Source organism: Chelonoidis abingdonii, chromosome 1 (assembly GCF_003597395.2).
Source record: "Chelonoidis abingdonii isolate Lonesome George chromosome 1, CheloAbing_2.0, whole genome shotgun sequence".
NCBI lineage: Eukaryota > Metazoa > Chordata > Testudines > Testudinidae > Chelonoidis > Chelonoidis abingdonii.
The window spans coordinates 212,766,176-212,787,123 of NC_133769.1; the positions used below are offsets into that span (position 1 = coordinate 212,766,176).

Genomic DNA, 20,948 nt, shown 5'->3' on the forward strand with positions numbered 1-20,948 from the left:
GCCATTTTACATATGGCTCCCACATACTGTATTGCTACAAAAGTGGCATACTTTGCAGACTCACTGTATAAGAACATAAGAACGGCCGTATTTTGTCTGACCAGTGGCCCATCTAGCCCAGTATTCTGTCTTCCAACAATGGCCAATGTCAGGTCCCCCAGAGGGAATGAACAGAACAAAGCAATTATTGAGTAATGTATAAGTAAGGATGGATTATGGGGGTCCTTTCCAGTCGTGATTTTGGGGCCGTAGGCAGCCTGGGAATAAGCAGGTGCAATTTATACTGAACACAATGGGAAATTACACCTGCTTACACCAGGGCTGAATTTGACTCCATGTTGTCTCTGCTGTCTGAAGCACAAGTCTACATAAACAAGAGAATTAGGAGGATTCAGTTCTACAGTGTCCAAATTAACCAGTGAAAAAAGCCAGCAGCGTCTGAAGTTAAGGCTTATGTCTCATTCACGTTGCGTTGAGAGACTTGTTAAATGTGCTCATCTATAGTCAGGCATTGTACAGTGATACAATAAATCATAAGCTGTTCTTCACTGCTGTTTTCTCAGTTCTTGTAATAGATTCATCCTTAGGGGTTTTCCCCCCCTCTGAGGTTTCATTAACTCTGTTTACAGCCAATGCATTATGAAGAGAAGAACTGGTGTGCGGAGCAGTATTCTGGCGGGTGCTACACAGCTTACTTCCCACCAGGGATAATGACGCAGTTCGGAAGGTGCAGTATCTCACGAAGGGACTCAACAACAGAAAGATAAGAATGACCAGATAAATATCCTTTGTGAGGGCAGTAAGTCCTCTGTGAACAAATTTTCTTTATACCTGGAGTATTGCTTAGGGAATACTTCAAACAGCCTTGTGAAATTTTACTTCCCCACTTGCCTGGATTAGGTAGTTTTGATGGATGAGTCTCATTATTAGTATTTTCACTTTCATCATTGAGTACAGGGAAGAGTAGGCGAGTGGATTGCTTGATTGTTGAGGGGGGGGAAGTCGAGGGGGTTGGTGGTTTTATTTTGTGTGCCCGAACTGGTAAATTTTCATGACAGTTTTGCTTTTCAGATTTGGGATTGGTATTACCATTTCCTTTGTGTTTTTTAATATATTTTATTGGTATTTTAAAAATAAAGTAAAAAGGCCTGATCCTGTAAATATTTATGAACATGAGTAACTTCAGTGGACTATTCCTATTAGCAGACAGGGCCTAATGCAGTAACTACTGTGCCACCATGTATTGTCCTCCCCGATTGGGTGCTGGCTGGTGAGTCTTGCCCACATGCTCAGGGTTTAGCTGATCGCCATATTTGGGGTCGGGAAGGAATTTTCCTCCAGGGCGGATTGGCAGGGGCCCTGGAGGTTTTTCGCCTTCCTCTGCAGCGTGGGGCATGGGTCGCTTGCTGGTGGATTCCCTGCAGCTTGAGGTCTTCAAATCTCAATTTTGAGGATTTCAATAACTCAGTCATGGGTTCGGGTTTGTTATAAATGTGTATGGGTAGGGTTTTGTGGCCTGCCTTGTGCAGGAGGTCAGACTAGATGATCATATTGGTCCCTTCTGACCTATGAGTCTATGAGTCTATGATTCAGGTTTTTGAATGAAAACAAGAGTGACCCTAAAAAGCAGCAGTGGCCAACCTGGCTATTGCTGTTCAGTTATGTTTAGTTAAGTGCTCTGGATCCTTTTTGAAATGTAAATTTCTGCAATTCTAAAATAGCTAAGAGCACTAAAGAAATCCTGATTTATGACCATATAGTAGACAGAGTTTACCTTAAAGTAGATGATTGCAGATCCCAGCAAAGCTATATGAGCCAGGAAAGTGTTATGAGGGCTACAGCATGCCATTCAGAGTGCTAGCGACTCCATCTTTCATCTAGAGTCTTGGCTATGCTAACAAGTGAGAACAAGCCTTGTCTCAGTCTAGTTCTCATTTAGATGTCCATAAGCCCCAGAATCACTCTCAGAAATAGCATTAGCAGGATTGCAGTAATACTTTCTGAGCCTTTAGAAAACATAAGGAGCACCAGGAAGTGTCTAAGGTAAGAAATGTAGTGAAAGGCTGAGTATCCTAATAGCCTGCTGCATTGCTAACTCTTAAGTGTTGATTGATATTTAAAGCACCCTTCTCCTGTCTTTTACCCAAGGAATTTTGTCATGCTTTCCTAATCTGCCTGATACGACCTATTTTTGTCCATTTTATTAAAGGATCATTCGCCAGCCAGTTGGTAGGATCTACTTTGCTGGCACAGAGACAGCTACAGAATGGAGCGGGTACATGGAGGGGGCTGTGCAGGCTGGAGAGAGAGCAGCTAGAGAGGTACAGCCCCACACTTATGGCATGCTGCATGGGGAGAACATTTAAGTGTGTTTTGCAAAATCAAGGCTGAGATTCTCAAAGCCATGCAAGAGATTTAGATGCCCAGTGGGAATTAATGTTAAGGAAAATTCAGTATTGCCAATCTCAAGCATTTAAAAATCATGAGATTGGATTAAAAATGAGATTTGAAAAAAATTAAAATTGGGTTCTTTTTATTTGCAATTCCATTTTTGAGCCTTTCAGAGCACCCAGGTCATGCTTTCAAGCTTTCCTCTGCAACCTTGAGGGCTAGACATTTAATTTTTTAAAGCTAAGATTCTTACCTAATCATATGTCTCTAGGAACTGGAGCTGTGAGCTAAACATCAAATACTGTCAGACCTGCAATAAAAGGACAGGAATTGGCAACAATGGTGTCCAAATCCCATAGACAGCTTTGAAAAGCTCAGCCCCAAAGTTTATTTTCAAGAATGATAGTTATGCTGCGGGCCTGGAGAACAAGTTAGGCCTCGTGCTCAGTTGATTCTGAATAAAGATAATTCATAGGAACATACACACTTCATTGTCTGTAAAAATGCCATTTTCCTAGCTATTTTTATAAGCATTGTGGTTTATGGGCAGATACACTTCAACAAAATAAATCTCATATTTGTTTCATAACAGGCTAAAGCGAGGGTCCCCAACGCAGTGCCCGTGGGCGCCATGGCGCCTGTGAGTGCATCTAAATGCACCCGCATCCTGGCCCGCGGTCAAGCGTCCGCCAAAATACTACCGAATTTTTGCAGCATTTCAGTGTCGCCGCCTCTAGATGATGCTGCTTGCCGCCGACAAGCGACGTCATCGAGAGGCATCGCCGCTGAAATGCTGCAGAAATTTGGCGGCATTTCGGTGGATGCTCGACCGCCGCAACAGTCCTTCATCTGGTGCCTGCCAGATGAAGAGGTTGGGGACCACTGGGTTAAGGGTTCAGCTTTGGGATCTCATATGAGGGAGGTAATCAATAAAGTATCATAATGTGTCAAGTGATGCAAGCGTTAAAGCAGAATCTCTGGAGACCTCTGCTCCAGACAAAGCTGAAGAGCTTAGATGTTGGGCAACAGGAAAGAGTTGTATCCTGGGAGCGATGTATACTTAAGAACTAATCCCCATAACACTGTTAATTATGCTAACTCATAGATAGACCTGCCGGTCATCTTAGGTCTGTCTGAAATGGGACCACATCTCAGGAGACATCAGATGTTGTTAACTCTGCAAAGGACTGGGATAGAATAACAAGAAATTAAGATATCCACATCATATTTCGGAAACATACGCATTAAAAGAATAATGTTCACCTTACTGTCATACTCTTCTCCTTGTTTCATATAATCCTAGCACTTATGTCCCCAATAGACAACAACTAATTTTTTAAAAATATATTTTGCATTTCTGGCTCTGAACCCTAGGCTCTCCCTCCCTCACATGACCTCAATCCTATTGCTGTGTTGGGGCAACATTTTTCAAAATTAGCTTCCGATACATTTTGCATGCACCTTTTTTACATCTACACGTCTTGTGTGCACTACTTTGATGTCAATTTTATAAGCTATAGCCCACAGATTTGTGGTTAATATGAGGCCCTAGTTCAACAAGATCTTTAAGACTGTGCTTAATTTTCAGCCTGACTGACTTCAGCAGGACTACTCACATATGAAATTAGGGATGTGCTGAAGTACCTTGCTGAATTAGGGTCTGAATGAGTTAAGAAAGCTTCTTCCACTCCTTCATCCTGAACCATTATCTTTCTTTCATAGAAGAACCACCTTCACTCACACAGGAGTGATTACATAGCTAGGAAAGAGGTGCTTCTCTGGGAGTATGTCAGTAAATAACAGCCCCTCCCAGCAAACTGATGTGCAAATATCAGATTTTCTGTTAAATCTGAATACACACAATCTTATTTGCTAAGCCCTTATCTTGATTATAGCAGCATCAGCTTAGACAAAAACTGAACGCCAAATGTTTTGCCCTTTAAAAGAATGAATGGAATTGATCAGTTCTTTATTTTCAGGTACTGTGTTCTATGGGGAAAATCTCAGAAGGTGAAATTTGGAAGTCAGAACCAGAATCAGTTGTAAGTTTTCCTTCAGTTCCTGTGAACTTTCCTTTGATATTAATGATGAGATAAAATATGTGTTGCCTTTATGTTCATAAACTACAGCTACAATTACTATTCGACTGCCTGCCAAAGCTGTCCATGCCTAACTGGGAACATGACAGGTACCCAGAAGGGGGTGAGGGTGTCTAAATACTCTGTAAACATGGCACGGGAAAGAGTATTCGACTTTTAATAAGGTTAAAAACCCATACAGATATCTTTTATAATGCTTACCTTACATTGGTGAGAACGCTTTGGGCCTTGTATTTTTTCACAACCTATTTTAGTTTTGGAAGCTTTTCAAGCTCAGGTATATTCATTGCTCACAGCCACCTTTAATTGCGCTAGTTGAATTTTTTTTTTTCAATTTGGATAAAAAAGATTGCTGAAATTTTGGTGAGAAAAATAAGGAACAATTTGAGTAAATTTTGGCAAAAAATGTTTCCTGCCTTTTAAACAGCTCTTCTTTTTATTGAAGTGAGTACAAGGGAATGCAAATGACCAGTCTTGGTCTCTTTCTTTAAGAAATGTTAATTTCAGGTTTTAGGGACCCTCAACAAACATGTCCTGTTTAATTTGTTTTCTCAAGTAGAAACTATCTACCCTGTTCTGGATGTTTCCTGATTCATCAACAGGGCATTAATAGCAACAGAGTGCCAGACCCTGCCTGAATATACTATACTTCTGTTTGAAAGAGAAAATATGCATCTGAAGAAGTGGGTTTTTTATCCACGAAAGCTGATGCCCAAATAAATCTGTTAGTCTTTAAGGTGCCATCAGACTCCTTGTTGTTTTTATTGATATTTATATTCTCCTTTCATAGCGGAGGTGATCCTGCACTAATACTGAATGTTCTCCCATCCAGGATGTCCCAGCCCGGCCAATCACTACTACCTTTTGGGAGAGAAACTTGCCGTCTGTACCAGTACTGCTAAGGCTGATTGGATTTTCCACTTTCTTCACTTCAGTGGCTGCTGTTGGGCTGTTTGCCTACAAAAAGGGGCTGCTAGTTCGAAACTGAGAAAGGTGCCAGCACAAAGCTGCATACTTGTTGTGTTCTTTTTCCAAAGTTTGTTTTGACATGCACTTATCTGTCTTCAAAAGCAGATCAGGACTGGTAACGGGGGTGGGGGAAAGTAGAGATGCAACTTTAGAGTGAGGATGAGTGGAGGGGTTTGGATAAGATAAAGACCCCCTGAATATTGACCTATTTTTAGCACCGGTTCAGATAAGGTAAGGACCCCCTGAACGTTGACCTTCTTTAAGCACCATTATTTAAGGTTCTGAGACAGTAGTGGGCAACCTGCAGCCCATAGGCAGCACGTGACCGATCAGGGTAATCTGCTAGTGGACCACCAGACAGTTTGTTTAAGTTTGCACAGCTGCCCGCAGCTCCCAGTGGCCGCGGTTCACTGTTCCTGGCCAATAGGAGCTGCAGGAAGCAGCGTGGGCTGCACAGACGTGCTGGCCGCTGCTTCCTGCAGCTGCCATTGGCTGAAATGGGCGAACTGCAGCCCCTGGGAGCCACAGGCAGCTGTGCAAATTTAAACAAACTGTCTGGTGGCCCACCAGTGGATTACCCAGACGAACTGCAGCTTGCCCACCACTGTTCTGAGAGGTTCCACTGTGTGTTACTTCACTTTGAGTTTCTATCCAGGTCTGCAAATGAAAATGCCAAAATACCGTGAGAAAGCTGTTCTTATGATATTTTCAGCCTTTTGTACACTTGTATCTGACCCAACCTGAACTCTGAACATTTAAAGGCATGCCCGTCCCTAATTATAAGTGGAATATTGCCACACTCAAGTTCTGGAGATCTAAAGGACTTCAGTTGTAGCTTAAAATAATTTCTGAATAAATGCAAATTGCAGGTGAGGGTCTTTTGATGTATTTTTTCCCAAAATGCCTCGAGCCCAAACAGCACTTACAAAAAAATGTAAGGCTAAATTTTAAAATCTTGTTCCAAACTGTGCAAGTGCTCATGAGTTTGCCAAGAATATAATTCCTCACTTTACATTTCCAATCACATGTTATAGACTATGGACCCAGTGGCACGAAAGAGGCTATAAAGCTGGCTTAAGTGGCATCCTGAGGATTCCCCCTGTCTAGCGGCTCTACAGCACCCTTATCCCAGCTGGGTTCCATAAGTCTGCTATAGGTAGTGCCAGGGATCAAATTAACCCCCCTGTTGATCCCAGGGAGCCATGAAGTAACTTTTACAGCACTTACTTTTCTGCACCCTTGTCTAAGCTTTTTGGGGTAGGGGCTCTCTCTCACCTTGTTTGTAGGGTACAGTGGGCCCTAGATCTCAGCTGGAACCTACAGGCACTACCATAATAAGTAATAACTTTATCCAGTGTTGAAAACAGCTTATCTGGGCCAGAGAATCTGAGCTCATGTCTACGCATTTTCCCAACAATTAGTCCTTGAAATATAAATGGAAATCTCTAAATAACATTTCAATTTGTATTCCTTGGCATTTATGTTGTGTTGAGGGGTGCACCTGGAATTGCGAGGGTGATTTCTCTTATGTTCTTCTGCTCTACAAAAATAAAAAAAGCCCCTGCTCAGCTTTGCTTCTTGATTCGTATCACTCTAAATTGGACTTTTTTATATGCACAATTAATAGAGTTTTCTCGAGCACACCTATAGTCATCTAAGATGTGACCTGCCTCTCAGTCCTCTGTATTTCACTTAGGAGGAAAGGTTATTGCGGTTCTGCTCTTTTGAATATAATTTCCAGAAGAAAGGAATCTTACTACTTTACCTTAGCACCATCAGTCATCATCATTTTTTTTAAAAAAGCAAGACAAGGCAAGAGAAGAGCTTGAAAATCCTTCCAAATCACTATAAAGCTCTGATGTTAGTGAAAAGTATCCAATCCTTGTATGTACCAAAGGCCCAGAACAATGGAATTCAGTGTAAGTGACAGCAGCATGGTTTCCAGGGCTGTAAAATCATCTTCTTGTCCCTCAGTTCTTTTCTGGACTGTAATTGCTTCCAAGAAGAAGTAGTTTCTACTTCCTGAGAGTGAGAGCAGCCAAACTGTGCTTGTTAGTCAGCCATTCTTTGACAAGATCTTATCTTAAGCTTTCGGGCCTGAGTTTCAGCCTGCTAGCAAAATGGAGTACAATTTTTTTCTATCACATCTCTAGTCAGATCTAGTTTTCACCTTTTGTGTACCTTTGAAAACTATATTATTAAGAAATGTACAATCCTGTAGTGGGAGTTTTGGAAGTCCTATGAGCAAATTCTCTGCTGCTGTAAACGGACACGGCACTACTGACATAAGTGAAACACTGAGCTACCAACATTACAATATTTTCAGTTGTCCTTTTCTATTCAACCTTCAGTCAAAGACTTTCTGGCATTACACTAGTTAATATGAAGCTATTATTCCATGCTACATTGAATGCCATTCTAACTATGCTCCATAAAGTCTTCTCTTGGTGACATTTCACACTGCTTGGCTCACAGTTTTATGAGGAGAAGGTGTGAATGATTAAGCACAAGATCATTGCTTGCCCTACATGCTTGCACAAAGGAATGAGGGGGCATCAAATGTCTTGCACAGGTTACCTGCATTGCAGCTCTCAGTGCAGAAAGGAGAGCGGCCTCTAAGGAGTCACTACTCCTCCTCCCACTCAGGTGTTCAGAATGGGTATGGGAAAGGTGGAACCCTGACTAAGCCCCACAGCAAACCAGTCAGCATAGCTGAGGCAACATGAAGAGAGGGAAGTAATCTGTATGTGGTTAAAGACTGGGGCAGATTACTTCTCACTGGAGTAAGAGAGGAGCAGGGGACTGAATTGTGACTTTCAACATTTGTCCCTGGGGCAGTGCAGCTTGCACATGGTAGACTGCTAAGCAACAACCTAGTCCTGTGGTATCACCTCCAAATCCATATGTCTGGTGGGAGACTTCACAATCTAGCTAGTCAAGATTTTGTAGGATCTTTAAAACAACCCCCCTGAAATCAAGATTCGGAGGACAGCTCATCAGCAGGGCGTTAACTGTAAAAGGGTCAATTGCTCAACTATGCAAAATGGAGTCAGCTCTTCCACATCAGTAGGAATGCAGTACAAGTCCAACGGACGTTCCCAAGATCTTAGTAACTATTCAGGGGGTTGAATCACAAAGAGATCAAATGGAGCCCTTAAGCTTAAGCATGTACCGGTGCTTCTGTCCTTCCTGTTTTGGGGCCTTTGAAACAATGTACACAAGAATGAAAAAAAAATTGTTGTCTGTTATACACAGAGTGTCACAGTTCGGGTCAACTGCACCTCTGTTTCCTCTTACTGGTTCAGCAAGTGTACCCACTCTTAGGCTTCCTTTCCCCTAGCCATTGCCTTTCTTAGTGTATAGCTGTGTCTCTCTCCCTCCGGACTGGGGTATTTCCAGGTTGAACAGTTCCCTGCCTTCACTGTAATATTCCCAGCAAACAGCAGTCTGCCCAGACAGGCCTGCTTGCTTTCTCTTCAGAGACTAATAATACAGTGATTGCCAACAGCTAGAAGTTACTACACAGCACGTCCTATGCAAGTCTCTTTTATTCTTAAGGTAAAAGCACTTCAGAAAAAACACATTAAAACAATACAAATCTCCATGCATACTATATGATATTACCAGAGATCCTCTCCTCCAATTGTCTCCAGCATGATTTCTAGCAAGTGAGTCCTTTACACCCCTCAAATGAGTCTCTTTTTTGGGCACAAGTTCACAACAGCCTCAGCTCAGAACTAGCACACTCATGTGGTTGGAGGTCTTTGAATTGGAGTTTTCAGAAGCAGGTAATCAGTATACAATTGGTTTCTCTCTCCAGGGCATAGTTTCAAAAGGATGGATTTGAGGTGGGTCCTTGCATTCTCCTCGCCCCCCAGCTATTTCCTAGGAAACCCATTTAACACGTATTGTCCCCAAAATCCTTTGAAGTTCCTGATATATCTAAGAGATTACCTTAATCCCATTTTCCTGCTAAAAGAGTTCCATACAACCCACAATAGTACACAAATATTTGCATTTTTAACAGAATGAACTCCAGAAGTGTTGAGCTTAATTCAGTTACGTTTGTCCAGGACATTGCCTAAGTGTCACACAGAGTACATTGCACCAAATTCTTCTCTCCTCCTTTCAATGGAAAGTCATAGGTGTAATTGAGAGCACAATTTAGTCCAGTGCACATAGAATTCTAAGAGATCTAAACTGGTCAGCCAGCTGGAACTATTTTGAGCCTATTTGCACTTTTTGCTCCAATTGACGATGATTTAAACTAACTGCAATTGCACTGCAGTAAAACATGGAGTGAGGCAAGCAAACAATGATCTCAATCAGCAGCTGGGACATATGTAAGGCAGAGAAATTGTATAGTCAGCTTCATGTAGATCTTTAAGGCCAGAGTCTGATGCCCTGGGCTCACATTCTGCTCGTGGTCCCATTGAACTACTCATGGAGTTGTTGTCATGGTGAATTAGGGTATCAGAATCTGGCTCTTAGATTTCGTTCTGTGTCTTTGAATTGGATGCACCAGATAGAAAGCCTCTTGTGATAAAATCTAAGCTGCTGCTACAAGTGTGTGTTCTCACATCAGCCTTTAAACTAAATAGGTGAATTCTTCAGATGCCAAGTCCTTGAAGTCAGAGGGACGGGGTACAGTAGTAGATGTGACCTTTCTCACTTTGTCATACAGAGAAGCAGTTTGATAGGGACTTCTAAGACCTATTCTTGTAGATTGATTTGTAATCTATCCCATGACTCCCCTTCTTTGACCAATTCATGTCTCCGGGAATTGATGGGGGTATCAGTCTACCAAAATGAAATTATGTTGGCCTTTGGCTTGATAGCTTTTGCTGGCTCCTCCTGCTTTAGACTCTAATCTGCTTTACCTGGGCACACTGGCCTGGTTTTTCATTCTTGACAGTCAGACTCCCTGGAAAGCACAGCAGAGAGCAAGTTTGGTTTTTCTTCTTGGCTTTTAACAGCTAGCTATTCACAAGTCCATTCTGGCACCCAGTGACTTTTCAGTATGATCGCAGTCTTTCTCTTTATCCCCACCCTAAAGTTAGCAGTCCTCTCAGGCTCACAGGCAGCTCGCTGGAAGATTTTTTTCCCTAAAAAGGACAGGACTGTAAGAGGAGCTGAGCAATGTGAGCCATGCAGACACAGCAAGCTTAAGAGAAAATTACGTAAATGAGAGCAGTTTGATGTAAATAGCTTCTCTTCAGTGTTATACAATCTGAAAGAGGCTAAACCCAGTTGTACTTTGTTAGTAACTGATGGCTCAGATTTTTTTTTTCCAAAAGGAGCAGTAGGATACTCAGCATTTGTGAAAATCAGACCTCTTACGTAGGGGCCTAAATACAGACAGACAAGCTTTGTTTTAGGCACCCATTTTTAAAAATCTTGGCCTGATACTTATAAGTTTGACCGTGAAAACATACTTAATGCACAGTGTCCTGCTACATTTGTGGAATAATAACAGTGCCCCATTCTTTTCATCAGTAGATCTCAAAGTGCTTTACAAAGGTCAGTCTCAGCAGGGCTGAATGATTTTGCTGACAGAGGTGTTTGGGGTATGAGTGTTGGTGCTATCCTAGAAACATTTGGAAGGACTGGATAGGGGAACTACTAGTGAGGCTCATACAGGCAAATAGCTTTTCTTCATGTCCAAAAGTTATCCAGCTTTTTCTCATGCGCTGGCTAGAAATTTCCCAGTCAAACCAGCTTGTGTTGTGTCTCATAGAAGCAGAGCAGTCAAGTGAGGGAGAACTGATTTGGATAAAATGAGAACTGGTCTGAACCATCACCAACACTTCGACCCAGCTCTGACTTTTCATGAGCATGATTGACTTTTTACAAAGAATTATTTTTCACTGCTCTTAAATTCTTGGTTTCCATGGAGGGTGAAAATTGAAATACTAAAAGACAACTCTCCTGATCCTTCTGGCCCAATCAGAAGTAGAAAGCACTTGATATCTCATGATAAAACTGCATTCCATGAGATTTCCGTCCCCATTTTGCAGACTTATGGTGTTTAGAATGATATGTTTGTATAAACACGTGAAGTTTTTGAGGTTTTTTTTTTTCATTCTCAAACTTCTCAGGCTTTTGAAATATACTAATTGCCGCTACAAATTATTCTTGTTATGAATAAGTTGTGTATCCTAAGCAGGGCTGGTGCAAGGAAGTTTCCCGCCTTAGGTGAAACTTCCACCTTGCGCCTCCCCAGCCCTGCAGCAGCTCCTCGCCCTGAAGTGTGCCCCCCATGGAAGCTCCCCACCCCCTGGCCTGAGGAGCCCTGTGGTACCTCCCCACCCCAGCTCACCTCTGCTCCGCGTCCTCCCTGAGCACGCTGTCCTGCTCTAATTCTCCTCCCAGGCTTGTGGCGCCAAACAGCTGATTGGCGCCGCAAGCCTGGGAGGTGGGAGAAGTGAAGCAGCAACTGCGCAGTGGAACCCCCGGGCTGCCGGTGGCACGCTGACCCAGGCATGGGTGGCGAGTTTGTAGAAATTTTGGTGGTGCCCAGAACCTGCCCCCCCAAACTCCACCCCCACTTGCCTAAGGCTCTGGGAGGAGTTTTTGGGGGGGGCTCTGGGGTGCAGGTCAGGTTCCTGAGCTGGGGATTAGGGTGCAGGAGGGATGCAGGCTTGGGATGGAGTTTGGGTGCTGGGTGCAGGCTCCAGGCTGGGGCAGGAGGTGGTGTGTGCAGGAGGGGGTGAGGGGTGCAGGCTTTGGGATGGAGTTTGGTGCTGGGTGCAGGCTCCGGGCTGGGGCAGGAGGTGGGTGTGCAGGAGGGGGTGAGGGGTGCAGGCTTTGGGATGGAGTTTGGTGGCTGGGGTGGGGTGTAGGAAAGGGTGATGGTGCAGGCTCTGGGAGGGAGTTTGGGGGTGGGAAGGAGTGTGTGGGAAAGGGGGGAGGTGGTTGCACGCTCTGGGAGGGAGTGCATGCTCTGGGAGGGGAGTTTGGGGGATAGGAGGGAGTGCAAGGGGATGAGGGTTGTGGGCTGAGGATGAGGGATCATGATGCAGGATGGGGGCTCAGGGCTAGGGCAGAGGGCTGGGGTGTGGGATGAGGGCTGTGGGGCTGAGGATGAGGGGTTCATGCTGCAGGGGGGGCTCAGGGCTGGGGAAGAGCATTAGGGTGCAGGAGGATGAGGGTTGGGGCTGAGGATGAGGGTTTCATGATGCGGGGGGCTGAGGGCTGGGGAAGAGATTAGGGTGCAGGGGAGGATGAGGGTTGGGGTTGAGGATGAAGGATTCATGATGTGGGGGGCTCAGGGCTGAGGCAGAGGATAGGGTGTGGGGGGCTGAGGGGTTTGGGGTGTTGGAGAGACTCAGGGTGAGGGCGGAAGCACACCTCTTCATAAATTTCCAATAAAATTTTGATAAATTAAAAAAAATTCATTATTTGCATCATCTGTCATATCAGAATTTTTTCTATAGTGCTGCTTCTTTAGTGCTAGTCCATCAGCATTACAGTGTGCTAATTAATTAAACTGGTTTTAATAACGTGAATGTGGCAAGTTTTCCAATACTGTAAGCTAATGTTTTGTGTTGCTAAGAGCAGATCAGGCACAGGGGACCAGTTAATAATCTCGCTAGGGCACCATAATCCTAAGCCGCCCTGTGCTCGAGCACCGCATATTGAACCTGCCCCTATAAACCCTGGGCTGCTGCTGCCGCAGCGGCGCCCTGACCCAGGGGACACCCTGGGCTGCCCGCTGCCGATGCCGCCGGCAGCTCAGAGTCCCTCTCGATCCCCAGCAGCAGCAGCCGCTCAACCACTTAAAAAAAATTGGGGGGCGCTGCTTTTTGGCGCCCCCAAATCTTGGCGCCCTAGGCAACCACCTAGTCCACCTAAATGGTTGCACCGGCCCTGATCCTAAGAACACTGTGTGATTAAAGATAAGTACAGTCAGTTGTCCTTTTTGTTTATTAAATATTTTATGAATAAAATTAAGTGACATTGTGTATGTATGTACATCATGATGTCATCAATAAATTGATCAGATGCGGTTACAGAATCCATGCCCCTTTGCACACATGGAAGGAACTTAGCACTAACTTACCTCTTTACACTCATTCTAACAGACTGTTAAAGGAAAGAAATTTGAAAATCAGGTTTGAAATGGGATGATCAGTATAGTATTCTTAATTGATTGATGTCTAATGGGAAATATGCCCCCATGAAAAATCCTTCACTGTACTGATATAATCAAATGTATTGTATGAACTGTGATGTTCATAATTTCTATTCTCACATATATTTTTGATGATCTTAAGGTCTGTTTTTAAAGGCAGTGTACTTGTTTGTATACTGTATCTAGAACTATGTATTAATGTGACTGGTTTCAAAACATGATATGTAAATCTGTTCATGGCAACCACAGTATTTGGCAGTGATAAAACTAAAAGCCAATTATACATGTTACTCAACAGCACAGTAAAGTGAACAGTGAGAGAAAGCACAAGATTTCAGTTCTTTAACTGGTTCATTACTTCTCAACACAGACCCAGATTCAAGAAAGCACCCTATTGAGAATAGCACTTAAGCAAGTACTTAAGGTTAAGCAAGTGTTTTCCTGATTTAGGACCTAAAAGCTGGAGGACAAGCTAGTGACTTTTATTACATGAATCTTGGTATTTCCTAGATGGGACAGTGATGTTAATTAAGGCAGAAATTATAGAGGTCCAAAATTCTTACCATTTTATTTTCTCAGATTAAAGCAAATATTTACACGTGAGGAAGAAAGTACTGTATACCTCCACCAAACGTTTGTGCTCAAAAGGAAATTGGAAAGAAATCACAGCAGAAGTGCCAGTACCTGTAGGCAACAAACAACAGTGCAGTTCAAATGTAGATTAGAGTGCCCACAAAATAGACTAGGCCTATGGTTAAAGAGAGTAGCATTCCCTCTAGCATCTCCACCTCGAGACCATCTTGATTCTGCAGCCCTCCCTCTGATGAAGCTAAAAGTAAAATAGCCAAAGTAATTTTGTTTTCAGAGTATCTCCACAGTCAAATAGTTTTCACAGCTTATAGTTTGTCTTCTGTGGTCACATGCAGGACAGCGTCAGTTGTGTCTGTCTCTGTGGTTTGAAAATAAAAATGACTTCCCTTTGCAGGAATATGGATCCTGTGCGCGTGATTCGTTTGTGCCTTAACTAATGGTAGCATTTTCTAAAGTGCCTCTGTGTTGGCTGTCTCACTTGGTTCCCTTCTTACGTTCCGCTTTCAATAGGCTTGTCAGATATTTTTATCTATCAGCTGTGAACCTTTCTTTTTAAACATAATCTAGAATCAATAAATATTGTTCATGTCAAACTTGTGTGTGTGCATTTCTTTTGTGACTCCAGAAACATGTTTTTGATCTCTATGTGATCTTGATTATTATTTTGTGGTAACACAATATTTCATACTAACATTTGTGAGAACTTTGACATTTGAGAACTTTGTAATGCTGTTGCAAAAAAAGCAAACATCATTCTGGGATGTATTAGCAGGAGTATTGTAAGCAAAACACGAAAAGTAATTCTTGCACTCTACTCTGCACTGATTAGGCCTAAGCTGGAGTGTTGTGTCCGGTTCTGGGCGCCACATTTCAGGAAAGATGTGGACATATTGGAGAAGGTCCAGACAAGAGCAATAAAAATGATTAAAGGTCTAGAAAATATGACCTATGAGGGAAGATTGAAAATATTGGAGTTGTTTAGTCTGGAGAAGAGAAGACTGAGAGGGGACATAACAGTTTTCAAGTATATAAAAGATTGTTAGAAAGAAGATGGGGAAAAATTGTTCTTCTCAACCTCTAAGGATAGAACAAGAAGCAATAGGCTTAAATTGCAGCAAGGGCAGTTTAGGTTGGACATTAGGAAAAGCTTCCTAACTGTCAGAGTGGTTAAGCACTGAAATAAATTACCCAGAGAGGTTGTGGAATCTCCATCATTGGGGATTTTTAAGAGCAGATTGGACAAACACCTGCCAGGGATGGTCTAGATCAGGGGTCAGCAACCTTTCAGAAGCAGTGTGCCGAGTCTTCATTTATTCACTCTAATTTAAGGTTTCGCATGCCAGTTACACATTTTAACATTTTTAGAAGGTCTCTTTCTAGAAGTCTATAATATATAACTAAACTATTGTTGTATGTAAAGTAAATAAGGTTTTTAAAATGTTTAAGAAGCTTCATTTAAAATTAAATTAAAATGCAGAAGCCCCCAGACCGGTGGCCAGGACCCAGGCAGTGAGTGCCACTGAAAATCAGCTCGCGTGCTGCTTTGGCAATGTGCCATAGTTGCCTACCCTGGTCTAGATAAACATAGCCTGTCTTGATTGCAGGGGACTGGATAGATGACCTCTCGAGTTCCTTCTAGTTCTATGATTCTATGATTTCTAACAAAAGCGCATGTAGAGCCAGAAATGCATGTGGGGAAGACTTGCTCTGAAAAAGGAGTGACCTATGTTTTAAAATGTGAAAATGGTCAAAAAATTCCTAGGACTATTCAACTATTTGTATTATTATTTTATTATTTTATTATTTATAATTTTTTTTATTATTATGGCTGTGTTTAGAGGTCCTACTGATATCAGAGCTCTATTTTGCATGTGTAAGAGGTTGCTTGCCCCAAATGCTTATAGACAAACACACAAGGGGTCAGGAGAAAGCGAGGCACAAGAGGTGAAATGTCTTGCACAAGGTCAGACAGACCAAGGTTGGTGGCAAGCTGGAGAGGTTCGTGAGTTCCATCATGTTGGATTACCAGACTGTGATTAACGGCAAATTATTTTCTTCTCATACATAAGTCAGAAGCAATGGAGCTGCCTCGTACGAGTGAAGGCAGAATGGGGTCAGAAGGAACATTTGTTTCACGTAATACAACCTATAACATTTGAGTTTTATAAAGCTGCATATGGAATGCACCACAGGATACATACTGCTTTTACATACATACCATTCAGTAGTTCAGTGTTCATATAGTTTGAAAAGAACACATTGTGCATGAATGCGGATGATATGCTCAACAGCGGCCGGCCACAACATTTTGCCACCTGAGGTTGGGAGCTCAAATGATGCCCCCATACTCCCTCGCTTGGGCCAAAACTTTGTAAAGTCTCAGTTCTGCCTTGCTGTTTCTACTCTTCTCATGGTAAGCTCTGCTACATACCCCATAACGGAGAGCTACAACTTAAAATCCTTGTTCAAAATTTTAAGTAACACAACTTTCAAACACCGAACAGCAAATGTAACTTTCTTGTTGCATAGTAAACACTGGCTTTTTATCTGTTTGAATAATCAAAGTGGTGCTTTCTGTGCCTTCTGTTGCAAAGATTTGACTGCTTCCTGAAGGTCCACTGACGGGCCAGCTCATGCTCTATTGACATGGTTGCAAGGCCAACCAGCCTCTTCCTGTGTCATTGTGGAGCACAGATGTGTTTTTATTAACTTCACTTGGAGAAGTTGCGTTCTCCATGGCAACTGTTACAGGAAGCGTTAGAAGTATGCGCAGTGCAACAAAAGCATTTGGAAATAGGATGATCATCTTATTTGTGCACATATATCCAGAACAGCTTTGAGCTAATCCTGCTGAAATGTATCTTGAAAGGGTTTTCAGTTCATCACCTAATCACTCATATCAATATCACGCATGTCATCATGTGTCAACACTGTCTCTAGTGCCTGCATTGCTGGTGTAGGTCTTCTTCAGGTATAGTGAGGTGTTTTGGAATATCATAGACATCCAAATATACTGCTACTTCCTTTAGCTTCTGAAACGGTCTTCAACTGACTATATTGCACAATCTAGCACCTGGTTAAGAATTCAACTTTGAATGTTGTTTGGGTCTCATATGGGATAATCCTGTGCCTTGTAATCAAAATGTCGGTCTTCTTCAGTGACTTTGTATTCTTAAATGGGTGGGAAAACAGCTCAGTGTGAAGTTCCTCTGCCAACTTCTGTGCACTCTTCAGAACATTTTGAAATCCCTCATCTGACGGTAAGACTGTAGGTATGACTTTGCTTAGTCCAGTTGTTCCATTGCTCCACATATATCAAGATCAACACCTTGGAGTCTCTTGCTTACAAATTTATTTCAACACGTATGTCATGCCACAAACTAAGCCAAATGGAAGTTTGAAGTTATGTATGTTCTGGTGATTCCATTTCCTCTGCCACTGTTCTCCCACGAACAGTTCCTGTCATAGCATTATCCTCATAAGGCAACTGTGGCATCATCTATCTCCCGATTTGGTGTTTGATAGGCTTATCATTCACTTGACTTTCCCATCATGTGGCACTCAGTGGTTTTAGTGTCAGAGAGGATGTTCCCAGATGTTGCTTCAAAATTTGCCATCAATGAGTTGATGCAGAGAAAAATACAGGGATGCTTGAATTACATTAAAAATTCAGCAGCCTCACTAGAAGCTGATGCTACATCACTGACTACCAAGTTCATGAATGAGAACTGCATAGGACAAAAAAGCTTGAGGGTTTAACTCTCGGATCCGTGTCTGCACTCCTCTGTTCTTTCCTGTCATGTTGGAACCATTATCATAGCCCTGACCTCTCGTGTCAGCTATCGCAATTTCTGTTCTTCCGTTTAAGAAGCACATTTGTCATACAGCTCCTGTAGTATCATCAGTATCAATACATTCTAAAAATGTCTTTGACCATCATCATTGCAGGGACATTTTCACGGAGTTTGTCTTGTTGTTACAAACGCACCATTAAAATCATTTGTTCCATATGGCTGATGTCAGGTGTGCAGTCCAGAATAACAGAGTAATATCTTGCTGACTTCAGATCTGCCACAATCTTCTGTTTGACTTTTGTTGCCAGTAACTGCATGATAACATTTTGAATTGTTTTCCAGTAGTGGTTGTGTACATTTCTGGGTGGTGACTCTTCTTAGATGCTCCTGGAGTACAGGATCAAACTCAGCCACAGCTCCACAGTTTTAAGGAATTTCCATTGTTTGGCACATACAGTTGATCTGAAATGCCACGCAGTGGTAGGTTTTGGGTAGCAAGCATTCTCACAATGGCAATGAGCCTTTTCAGAACATTTTGCCAGTAAAGAGACTCTGATCCAATCTTCTCTCAATGCTGATCATCTATGGTGTCTTTAACCTTAGTCTCATCTTAAGCTCTCCACCTATGGAATGTTCTCTGGTGATTTGCTGCCTTCTCCTGGCATGTCAGATTTCTAGCCAGATTTTTCCAGTTCTTTGTTCCTGGAGACCAATGTGGCTAGAACATTAGACTGAAGAAAGTTTGCAACAAAACAGTATGCAGCATTCTGGGCTTTTGAGTACATAAGTGGCCTCTCCAGTTTGTCACCATTGGGGATTTCACATCAGTTAATGTGTTGATGAAACTTCTATTTTCATTGTCTTTGGGAACATGAAGTTTTTCACTTGCTGTGGCCCATACAGTACAAGGAAGTCCCTCAGGCTACTGCTCAAGTGGGTCCACAGTCCTGGATCATCTAGACTTAAGGAACTAAACTCAGCAGCAGCTGTTCTTTGCGCCTCCACCACACTCTTCTCTGATCTACACTTTCTTCAGGAATGTGCATGGTTACATCCATTTGAGATGGCGATATGGATGCTGCAGTGGCTGCCAGGTCACCTGCACTCTGACAACTGGAAGACAGGCATCTCCTCACCACTCACTCCTCACTGGGGCCGGAAGGCTCACTGGGAACATTTGTGTTTGTGTATCTCAGGAGAGCTCCTTTCCTGCTTAGATAGAAAAGCTTCCTTTGCTTTCTTCCATTTTCTGAATGCTGCCCAGAGGGGTGTTTTCTTTCTTCACTCATGACTGCTGCTCTGTGCCAGCTCTAGTGGCTCTCAACACTCAACTGAAGGGGACAAATAAGCAGGCTGGTAGCAGGGCCTGAGTGAGGGAAGATCTCAGCATCTTAAGGGCCTAACTGGCTCCTACTACTTCAGTTGACTGCCTATTCTCCTCAAGTGTGTTCAGGGAAGCAGCAGGAAACAGTTGGAGAGCAGTGGCTGCTGGTCGGGAGCCCAGTTCTGAAGGCAGAACCACTGCCAGCAGCAGCACAGAAGTAAAGATGGCATGGCATGGTACTGCCACCCTTACTTCTGTGCTGCTGCCTGCAGAGCTAGGTCATTAGTCAGCAGCCGCCACTCTCCGGCCACCCAGCTCTGAAGGCAGCAGCACAGAAGTAAGGGTAGTATGGTATGGTATTGCCACCCTTACTTCTGCGCTGCTGCTGGCTGGGCAACCGACCAACAGCCGCCACCCTCCGGCTGCCCAGCTCTGAAGGCAGCACAGAAGTAAGGGTGACAATACTACAACCCCCCCTAAAATAAATTTCCTACACCCCTGCAACTCTCTTTTGGATCAGGACCCCCAATTTGAGAAACTCTGGTCTCCCCCCATGAAATCTGGGGAAAAGCACACAAAAGACCAGAGATCACAGGGATGAGACCAGATTTTACAGTCTGTGACATGTTTTTTTTATGGCCATGAATTTGGTAGGGGCCTAGCTATATAGCGTATCTGCTCTGTGGGAGGATATGTCTGGACTATATAGCGTATCTGCTCTGTGGAAGGGCACAGCAGTGCTATTTAGAATACTTGCTCTGATGGAGGATATGTCTATGCTACATCGCTTACCTGTGGACGGCGGTGTCTGTGCTATGTATTGCACCTGCTGTGAGGAGATGTAGCTGTCTCTGAGCCCTTCTGTTTCCAGAGCTGTCATGCTGGAAGCTTTAGCCACTCTTAAAATCTTTCATTCTTTCTTTCATTATTTTGTAAAGATCCTGGGAAGATTTTCACACACTGTGTTTTATTAACTTCGTGTCCTCAAATATTTTAATAACAACTACTGGGATTTTCAAAGGGACCCGAGGAAGATAGCTACGCAATTCCCATTGAATTTCACTGAGATTTAGGCTCTAAATCCCTTTTGTCATCAATGTCATTTCCTTTTAGATGAGTAGGCCCTTGTTTTCACAAAGAGTGACGCATTTGTCTGACCTATGCCAAGAAAGAGTTTGAGTGAATAAATGTCAACTTCATTTGCGTAGAAACATTTCATTGAACTTTAATATTAACTCTGTGTGTGGGCTGGTAAACACAATTTCCATACAGCAAATGAAAAGCTGTTAAAGAAATAATGGAGCCAGGGAGTGGCTATGCAGCAGGACACAACTTTCAGGTGATCAGGTTTGTCAAGTGGATCTGCAAGTCCTGTGTTCTGATACCATTAGTCGCTGCACCTTGGATGTAGTTTAATGGTAAGAGGGTGGAAAAAATCTAAGCATATTCATAATGCATTAAGGCAGTCCTGTCAGCTGTCATGCTGCTGGCTTTCAATTTGCATGGCTCTAAGTTGTACGAAAACACTTTTCACAGCAGGGGTGCACTTAGCAGAAATGACATTATAATTTTGGAAATGGAAGTTAACGTTGCAGAGCTGAAGCATTCAAATGTCCCAATGGATTGTACAGTCATTGTTCTAAACA

General features: G+C 43.0%; 1 protein-coding gene across 1 annotated transcript in view; it reads left to right on the forward strand.

The window, feature by feature from the left end:
- The window catches only part of MAOB (monoamine oxidase B), a 68,756-nt gene extending 63,034 nt beyond the window's left edge, over positions 1–5,722 (forward strand). Inside the window, exons 12-15 of the mRNA XM_032795770.2 lie at positions 630–727; positions 2,210–2,321; positions 4,371–4,433; positions 5,323–5,722. Coding sequence (XP_032651661.1) covers positions 630–727; positions 2,210–2,321; positions 4,371–4,433; positions 5,323–5,478 — 429 coding nt within the window. The 3' untranslated portion in view covers positions 5,479–5,722. The remainder of the gene's footprint in view (positions 1–629; positions 728–2,209; positions 2,322–4,370; positions 4,434–5,322) is intronic.
- Positions 5,723–20,948: the final 15,226 nt, after the last annotated feature.